The sequence below is a fragment of the Gossypium arboreum genome, chromosome 13 (assembly GCF_025698485.1).
Source record: "Gossypium arboreum isolate Shixiya-1 chromosome 13, ASM2569848v2, whole genome shotgun sequence".
NCBI lineage: Eukaryota > Viridiplantae > Streptophyta > Magnoliopsida > Malvales > Malvaceae > Gossypium > Gossypium arboreum.
In genome coordinates, this window is record NC_069082.1 from 3,039,444 (window position 1) to 3,049,367 (window position 9,924).

The 9,924-nt window shown below is 30.4% G+C and overlaps 2 protein-coding genes across 2 annotated transcripts; one reads left to right on the plus strand and one right to left on the minus strand.

Moving 5' to 3' along the window:
- Window positions 1-4,477: 4,477 nt before the first annotated feature.
- On the plus strand, window positions 4,478-5,326 carry LOC108463546 (uncharacterized). The gene is made up of 2 exons (XM_017763471.2): window positions 4,478-4,684; window positions 4,764-5,326. Exons 1-2 carry the CDS (start codon window positions 4,576-4,578, stop codon window positions 4,976-4,978), a joined length of 324 nt encoding a protein of 107 aa, XP_017618960.1. The 5' UTR covers window positions 4,478-4,575; the 3' UTR covers window positions 4,979-5,326.
- A 177-nt stretch (window positions 5,327-5,503) lies between these two features.
- LOC108462385 (EG45-like domain containing protein) lies at window positions 5,504-6,045 on the minus strand. Its single transcript, XM_017762335.2, has 2 exons — window positions 5,777-6,045; window positions 5,504-5,684 (listed from the first exon to the last, which is right to left on the minus strand). Exons 1-2 carry the CDS (start codon window positions 6,019-6,021, stop codon window positions 5,678-5,680), a joined length of 252 nt encoding a protein of 83 aa, XP_017617824.2. The 5' UTR covers window positions 6,022-6,045; the 3' UTR covers window positions 5,504-5,677.
- Window positions 6,046-9,924: the final 3,879 nt, after the last annotated feature.

Sequence of the window (9,924 nt, forward strand, 5' to 3'; positions counted from 1 at the left end):
GTTTATTTAATCTTGGTTTATTTTCCAGTCAATACTAACGAGTTTGCTTTCCAATAGTATATTTCCAGCAGACTTTTGGTATGATGAAAAGTTATTACTTACTAAAGAACTTCATTAGTTAAATGTTATTTCAACTTTTGATATGTAAAAATTGATTCACAACTTGTATATCGTCATAATCTTAAGTCAATATAAAAGTTGTTTTTCAAATGTGTTCACATAATGTATTAGATCAAAATATGAGAAAAACAACAAACATGACTAGTATGACTTAAACCTAAGTCACATTTAAAGTAATGCACACCCTTGACCATCAAACCATCATATGGGATTCTATATTAAATATTTATTAACAATAAAAATTATTGAAAAATATTAAAATATATAAATATTATCTTTTATTTGTAAGGATAATTTTTTAAAGTAACATCTTCTCTAACAATAACATTCCCATAATAAACCACGTTTTAATTATGACATGAAAAAGCACCAAACACACCTATAAGCTACACACTTACAACACTTCGAGTAAAATGAGTAAAATTTAAAAGGAGGCCGACGTCAACCTGCTTGGATGCATCCACGTGCTTTTCAAAGAAATGAGATAACTTCAATCTGATCCTTCAAACTTCATGTATTTAATTTAATCCCCTATTAAGTTTTAATTGCTGCGATTCAGTCCCAATTTAATTCTAATTGCACTCAATATATATATATATATATATATATATATGTTTATATGTTTATATATGATTTTAATTTGATTATTTAACTCTATACTTTACCATTAATCTAATATACTTGATTTATTTTATAAAAATAAAATAGACCTTTTTATAAAAATGAATTATTTTAAAAAAATATTTATTAAAAATATAAAAACATAATTTATAAATTTTGTTAGAACTGTAAAAACAAGATCTAATATAAATTTAAAACTGTAAAAATAATAGCCAAATACATGCATAAATCAAGAACCAAATAAATTATAGTCTTTAATCTTTCACTAAATCGCATATTCAAATATTAATCCAACCGTTATAAACTTAAAGGGTTTCAATTAATATTTTCAACATGAAAAATTGATAGAATATTTAACGAATATAAAGAACCAAAATATTTATTAATCAATACACCAAATCAATATTTTAAATTCTTAAAATTTTAAAACAAATCGAAACCTAAAAACTTAACATAAATCCAAAAGATTTGGCATGTATGATAAAAAAAACACTGAATCCAAATATTAAATTCATAAAATTTAAAAATGAATAAAACAAAAAATAATAGAGAATCAATTCGTTCTCAATGATTCAACATGACGAGGCTCGGATGCCACTTGTTAGAACTTAAAAATAAGATCTAATATAAACTTAAAACTATAAACTAGGATCTATCATGTCAAATTATCAAGAATAAATCAAAAACAAACTAGATGCGGAAATGTACCTGAATTCATCGATTTCTTGAAATCTATGGATCTTAGGGTTTTGATCTTCTAAATTAGCACACAAGTAATCTAGAGAATGTGGCTCTCTCATTTTTAAAAATGAGATATTAGAAAAGTTACCTTGTATGTAATTTGGGGACCATAACCCTAATATATAATTTTGGCACATTAACCCTAATTTCTAATCAGCCCATCTTCAATTAGAAATTAGTTACTAGAGTATCTACACATATTTGACCCATAATTTATTTAATAATTAAAGTCCAATAAACCTTAACCAAACTAGATCACTTTTAATTTAGGCTAATCTATTATGATGGTAAATAATAACATGTAATTACCCTTATTATATATATGATGTCCATATTTTCCAACAAATTTATATTACAATCTTTTAATATAGAAATATAATTTCTATAAGTAATAATATTATTTGTAGAATTTAATAAAATTTTGTAAAACTTTTAAGAAATAATTAAATATAATTGAATTAATACGTATAATTAACCCTAAACCCCAAATTTATTTATGAATACACATAATCAACCTATACATTATACAGGATAATAAATATCTTGTGCAATGAATGAGACAGAATTTTGCAGTCTTATAAATTTATCAGAAATTTCAATTATATTTAAATTATTATATATTTATATAAATATATGTAAATTATCAAAATTGAATAATTTATTAATATTTATTTTTGTCATATTAAAAATCACCTTTATTGTATAATTCAACATCGCGTGCATGGCGTTAAAGAAAAGGCAGTCCGACAACGGCGTCATCTCCGTGTTTTTATACGTGGAAGTCAGCCCATTCTCACTGTTTGGCCCCGCATGTATTACCGTAATCAAGGCTCCCATTGGCAAATTCAGGCAAATTCAAGCCAATGAATTTTTGGGATAAAAATCATTTTTAGCCCTCCCATTTTGATTCAACAACATGCATGTTTTAAAATATTTTTATTCATAAGGATTTTAATATTGTTTTTAAAAATTATTATATAATCATATTTTTCGTTAATTCAATATCTGGTCTTGATTAGTATGGCGAGGTGATTAAAATTCTTATTAAACATCCGTTTGGCATAAATTTAAACTGTGTTACTCTTATCTAGACTTGATCATGGGTCGAACTATCCATCCATGCTCAAAGGCTTGCCCAAAAAGTAGGAGAGCTTGGGCAAAAATATAAGCCCGAAAAACTGACTTGAAAAAAAAATAATGCCCGTTTTCTAAGTGGACTAAGCCTCGGGTATGATTTTTTTGGATCGGACCCGCTCCGAATAAATTGTTTTGTTGTTGTTTTAATGCTATTTTGTTGTCATTTCTTTGTTGTTTTGCTAACATCTCGCTATTGTATTGTTATTATTTTGTTCTTATTATTTGGATATTGTATAACTCTTGTTTTATTGTTAATTTTGCTACTATTTTAGAAGCACTTGCTTGCTAAGTTACAACTATCTTTGTGTTATTTAAGTATAAAGACTTTTTTTAATGTATTTTTAATTTGTTGGGAAACATTTATTTTAATATTTTTAGTGTATTCGATGTATTCTATTTTTTAAATTAGTTTTTATATAAAAAAATAATCTAAAAAAATTAATACAGGTGGGCTGAGTTAGGCTCGGGTTTAGCATTTTAATCTAAGCCAAGCTTGGGCAGAAGTTTAGGCTCATTTTTCCGGCAGAGCCCGAGCTTAAAATTTTGAATCGGCACAATCCGAATACGACCCATGATCAAGTCTACTAACTCTACTCTCATCCTCTACCCCTATATTATATCTAAAAAAATTCTTTAAATATTGTTTTAATTAACTTCTTTTTTTATACATTCGCCACTTCTATTCTTATTCTTTTTAACCGGAAAAAAAATGTCCAACCTATCTTTAGTTTTTGGTGAATTATAAAAGAAAGGTAAAGCCTAACAGAAACATGACTAGCGTGACTCATATCCAAATCACACTTGAGCGATAAACACTACCATAAGATCAATGCACAAATTTTTATCCAACCCATCTCTTTTTCTTTTCCTTTTTTGGTGAAAAATAATACAAAATTAGTATCCGAACCATCTTTTTAATTGATGCAATATCTATTTGTCCTAACTAAACTTAAAGTCTTTAGTTTTTGTTTTATTTATAGAGACCTAAAAATCTTATAATATTGACAAATAAAATGAAACAACCCAAATATTGGGTTGATTGAGATATTTAATTGAAGGCATAGTCAAGGGGCGTAATTAAGGCCGCTCAATTTTATAAGTGTTTTAATATTATATATTATCATTCAAGAAAAGCGTATATTTATATCTAACCCCCTAAATTTTTAAGATTTTCTGAATAGTTAAAAGGACTCAAGATTAATCCCAACCATCCCAAATCAGGCTTAATAAAAAAAATAGGTAAACTACGCCCAAGGTTACTAAATTATTAGTAGGCTTACAATTTGATCATTTGACTTTAAAAAGTTATAAAATAGTCATTGAATTATCTGAAAGTTTTCATTTAAGTTATTGAACTATTCAAAAGTTTTTATTTAAGTCACTAGGATGTTAAGTTTTTTTTTTTTTAAAGTCTGGCCAGCGAGCTCCAAGTGACAATTCGACGATGGTATGGTGGATCAATACCCATTGACGAGAAGAAGAACATATCTTAAATCTAAGTTGATCTAACGATCAGTGTTGAAGATCGGGGAAGAAAGCTATTTCGATTTTGGTTTACAGATTCTTGACATTTAAAGTTATTTCATGAAAAAAATTGAATTGTAGAAGAGAATGAGAAAGAGAGCTTTCGATTGTTGCAGACGTTGCAAGTAGAGAATATTATACAACATCGATTTTAATAACCTAATAACTTAAATTAAAATTTTTAAATAATTTAATAACCATTTTTTTTTAAATTACCTGATCAAAACGTAAACTGAATTTCATATTTTTGTCACCAAAAAGTTAAACTAAAAATATTCCAAATTTTAAGTACCTATATTCTAAATTTTAAGTACCTTTAATCTTGACCCCTTATATGACCTCCTTGGCATTGTATTTATAAGAAGGATGTCTGCCAAATGATTAAAAAGGTGACACCCACACAAGTTAAAGATATTAGCAGATAAGCAACTTATGGAAACCAAACCTTCATTGATTCTCATCCTCTACTGCTTTCTCTTGGCATCGTTTCTCTTCTTCCCACATGGAGCAGACTCTCGTAAACTACTGCCGGGTGAAGAAGGTATTATTTAAGCTTTATAATTCAGTCATTTTCAGTATAAATAAATATAATATCTTATATCCAATTCTTGGATTTGCAGAAGATGGCAATGGACCAAAAAAAGCGGGAGTAAAAAGGAGTCGTTCAAGTTCAGCACCATCTTGGGTAGGCCATGATTCTCCTCCCAATAATCCTCCCTCGCCGCCTTCGCAGAAGTCATTTGAAAATCAAGTGCGCAGTGAAGCAGAACAAGAAGCCCAACGTGAAGCTTGCGAGTATTCCCGTAGTTATACTAATGCTTATTGTTCTCCTTAATTTTAAAAGCCTTAAAGCCGCCACACCCAACAATTAAGAGTCTGTCTTGCGCTTTCGATCCTTCTGGACCAGGGTATAGATGTTATCTACTTTGTTTGTGTACCGAGTATTGTGTGTTTTTATATGAGAAATTAGAGTGCCACAAACTAAGAAAAAAGAACTTCAATGGTGAAAGTAAGTATTAGTTGTTGGCGGATACATGCAACATTAAACATCAGTTCCAGGTTAATTAAAGAACTGTTTAATCTGTGTAAAGTGTATACTCTTTCTAATTACTTAGTTTTTGTTATGTATGTATTAATTAAATAGTCATGCCTTATATTATATTTTAATCACTTATGTTTGAAATATTACGTTTTAGTTATTTACGTTATCGTTTTGTTATGAAGTAGTCACTCTGCCGTTAAACTCCATTACCTACTTAACAAAAATCCTACGTGACAGTCCAAATGGGTCTTAAATGCCAACTTAGATGTCTAATTGAGACGAGAATATGTTTTTAATTAATTGAAACTTTTAAATTAATTGAGGGGTAAAGTGCAATTTTATCATAGATTAACTTATAATTTTATTATTTATAAAGGCACTCATTGGTGATAGATATGATTCAAAGCTGAATCAATTTGCTTGACTATAGTAGAAATCCCATAGTTCGATGCATATCCACAAGGTAGATGTCATATTCCTGTAGGCAATACTTCAAAGCCTGCATTAGAAGGAAAAAAAATGATGAGCTACAGCATACAGTTGGAGACTAGAGCAACGGCTGAAAGTAACATTAGCAAATGATCAACATACTGATGGAAGGATATTTCAGTTTTATCGGCATCAGGATTGGCTATGACAGCAAAAGCTTCTTGGGATAAATCAATGGTGCCTTGACAACCAGATGGGCAATAATAAACTATTTTCACAACCATATAATCCTGTCCTCTACATGGATTAGGGTCACCTTGGTTGGTTGCTCCTCTGCATTCAACTTTGTAATTTCTTCCGCAAGCTGATCCCCCAGCCCAAAAAGCATCACTGGCAGCAGCAATCATCACTCTATCATTTTGGTATCCATTACAAGCAGACGCTGCAAATTTCCAACCCCCAAAATATTCATTAGTCATCATACAATCAGCTTGTCGCTCTTAGATACATAGCTATTGAATTATTTTAAAAAATGAAAGTGAATGCAAAGGGGGGCTTACGAACGTATGGAGGAGTGTAAAAGGTGGCAGTCCCTGTATCTGCAACAACTTCCCAGGAAGAGAAGGTGAGGATAAATGCAAGGGCTATGCAGAAAAGGATGCTAAGTTTCCTCATTTTTGTTAGAAAAAGGGCAGAATTAAGTTTAATGAAAGGAATGATGGGCAATGGTGAAAGAAAGGAGAGGTCTAAATAGCCGGTTTGGGAAAATTAATTATACATAATGAATAATTGTATTGTTGCCGATTCAGCCTTAACTCGATTAGCATCATCATTATTGCCCGTATAGGAAGACGTAAGTTCGAGTACACTGAAATGATTATCCTCCTATTTTAAACCATAATGTAGACAATTTTAAACCATAATTTTTTTTTTATAATTGGGTAGGATAATGAAATTATTTGGGATCGAACTCAAATTCTTATGCATACAATATAATGCTCTTACAATTTGATCGAGAAATTATTTAAAAGTTATAATTACATAACTATTTTATTCAAATAAATAACAAAATTTGTCATACTAATTACATCTTTATTTTCAAAAGTAAGTATTAAGTATTGGGAAAGCATTGATGAAACAGTGGCCATACGTCATCAGTATTTCTTTCAATAGTTTTATGCTACATCGATACTTTATCCGAATTTCAAGATTTTATCCTGAAAAAATCAAATCCAAATTAAAATACTAAAATTCAGGATAAAATCTTGAAATTCAGGATAAGAATACTGATGTGGCATAAAACTATTTGAAAGGGATACAGATGACGTGTTGTCACTGTCGAAATCATTTTTTTTGAAAAACGGGGGTCAAATTTTTTATTTTGAAAAAGAAAATGAACAGATGAGTCGCCACCAATCCTTTTTGCTGAGGTGTGATCGGGTCACCTCAAATTAATCATTTTAATAAAAGTTAAAATTTACTAAAATGATAATTTTTGATCTACGAAAATCAGAAAATGAGTTCGGGAGTCGGTTACGCACGAGGAAGGATTAGCACCCTCGATACGCCCAAAAATTGGTACCTAGTTGATTAATTAGTGTCTTAGTGTCGAAACTTTAAAAAATTGAAAGGCTTTAAAATACGATCCCTCTTTTTGTAGAAACGCTTGACTGTTAAGGACCTTCCCGTCTCGAAATAGTAAAATGTCACGTCCAGTAAGTTAGGACACAACATCTTGAATTTTAAGAACGAGCTTACCTTTTATTTAAAATTTGTGTATTTTAACCTATTAAAAAAGTATTCGGTTATTTAGAGTAAACGAGAAAAGTCGAAACCCAGTAAGTTAGGGCACGTTTTCTCGAATTTTCAAATACCGAATATTGCTTTTATTTGCAAAAATTCTTATCTCGAGATAACAAGATGTCATATCCAATAACTTGAAACAAAAGTTTCGGGGCAAATCCGGAGTAAATAAAAGAGAAAAGGACTAAATTACATGCGCAAACAAATAAGAGGGACTAGATCGGGCAATAAACCCTCCCTCCAAAACGCGCAGCATCGCAAGGGACCCGATTGAAATCCAAGCATAAATTCGGGGTAAAATTAAAAATCCATAAAAACTTAATTGCGAAGTAGCAGAAAAGCGGAAGGGCTAAAAGCGCAATTAGCCCTTCCCATGAAAAAACGCACGGATCCTGAGTGGAGCGGGTCTGATCAGGTCGGGTCGTCTCAAAACGACGTCATTTTGGGGCTTTTGGACGCCGGCCAAAACGACGTCGTTTTATATGGCCTATATAAGTCAAAAATAATGAAAAAAAAATCATTTGTTAACTGTTCTAAAAAAAAACTCTGTTCTTCTGTTTTCTCTCTGCAGGTGCGTGCTTTGGCGAAGGCTCGGCCGATCTCGCCATCGATTTCATGGCTGACGATATTGCCACCATGCAGTGGCGAAAATTAAAAAAGGTATTTTTTATTTTTTGAAAATTTTTCGATTCTTTAGTTTTTACTTCGTATTTTATGCATGCACAAATGTAAAAAAGGGAGTTTTGTAAGTAAAACAAAAAAAAAACAAAAATAAAGTCAACTAGGGTTTTCGATCTTGCTCTTTGGTATTTAGATTCTCTGATTTGATGCTATTTTCCTGATTCGTTGTTGTTGAGATCACTGTTTTGCTCTCTTGTTAAGAAAAGAAAAAAAATCAAATGCTTTGTATTTATCCAATTGTCGAATCCACAAACTGATTTTTGCTTGACTTTTTAAAGCCATTTACATGATTTTTTTATCACTTTCTGTCTCTTCTTCATTTAATTTTTGCAGGTGAATGGCGGTGGAGGCAGTGGGCAGGTGTGCCACTTGCACTGATGATGTGACCATGGCGGTGGGGCAAGGTGTTATTTAGGGTTTTAGCTTTTCTAAAACCCTAAATTGGCTAGTTGGGTTTAATAATTTGGGCCTACGTTTGGGTCTAAGTCTGTTTAGGGTTTGGTAGTTCAGCCCGGGCCAAAATGGGCTTGTACCGTCATTGTTTCATACAATCCTTTCTCAGTGCGCTGAAGCACATTATCTTCTTATTTAAAGGTTAAGGAGAGATTATGGGTAGTTTTAGACATTGTATCAAAAAATATATTTTTTTTAGTCTTAAATGAGGTGCAACGTAAATTTCTAAAAAGCTAAAGGGGCAATAACCCCATCTATCCCTTGTATCTGCCAATGCATATGTGGATCTATGTATATAGTTTTGTGTATTTGAATTCTTTAAATATATTATATGTGTATATATAAATTTTTATCCAACCCATCTCTTTTTCTTTTCCTTTTTTGGTGAAAAATAATACAAAATTAGTATCCGAAACCATCTTTTTAATTGATGCAATATCGATTTGTCCTAACTAAACTTAAAGTCTTTAGTTTTTGTTTTATTTATAGAGACCTAAAAATCTTATAATATTGACAAATAAAATGAAACAACCCAAATATTGGGTTGATTGAGATATTTAATTGAAGGCATAGTCAAGGGCGTAATTAAGGCCGCCCAATTTTATAAGTGTTTTAATATTATATATTATCATTCAAGAAAAGCGTATATTTATATCTAACCCCCTAAATTTTTAAGATTTTCTGAATAGTTAAAGGGGACATAAGATTAATCCCAACTATCCCAAATCAGGCTTAATAAAAAAAAAAAGGTAAACTACACCCAAGGTTACTAAATTATTAGTAGGCTTACAATTTGATCATTTGACTTTAAAAAGTTATAAAATAGTCATTGAATTATCTGAAAGTTTTCATTTAAGTTATTGAACTATTCAAAAGTTTTTATTTAAGTCACTGGGATGTTAAGGTTTTTTTTTTTTTTTTAAGTTTGGCCAGCGAGCTCCAAGTGACAATTCGACGATAGTATAGTGGATCAATACCTATTGACGAGAAGAAGAACATATCTTAAATCTAAGTTGATCTAACGATCAGTGTTGAAGATCGGGGAAGAAAGCTATTTTGATTTTGGTTTGCAGATTCGTGACATTTAAAGTTGTTTCATGAAAAAATTTGAATTATAGAAGAGAATGGGAAAGAGAGCTTTCGATTGTTGTAGACGTTGCAAGTAGAGAATGTTATACAACATCAATTTTAATAACCTAATAACTTAAATTAAAATTTTTAAATAATTTAATAACTATTTTATATTTTTTTTAAATTACATGATCAAAATGTAAACTGAATTTCATATTTTTGTCACCAAAAAGTTAAACTAAAAATATTCCAAATTTTAAGTACCTATATTTTAAATTTTAAGTACCTTTAATCTTGACCCC

What these genes read in the sequence shown, in the direction of transcription:
- LOC108463546 (XM_017763471.2), top strand. Translation starts at nt 4,576, where the DNA reads ATGGAAACCAAACCTTCATTGATTCTCATCCTCTACTGCTTTCTCTTG. An exon ending in ACTACTGCCGGGTGAAGAAG is followed by an intron (nt 4,685 to 4,763) that starts GTATTATTTAAG and finishes TTGGATTTGCAG; the next exon opens with AAGATGGCAATGGACCAAAA.
- LOC108462385 (XM_017762335.2), bottom strand. Translation starts at nt 6,021, where the DNA reads ATGATTGCTGCTGCCAGTGATGCTTTTTGGGCTGGGGGATCAGCTTGC.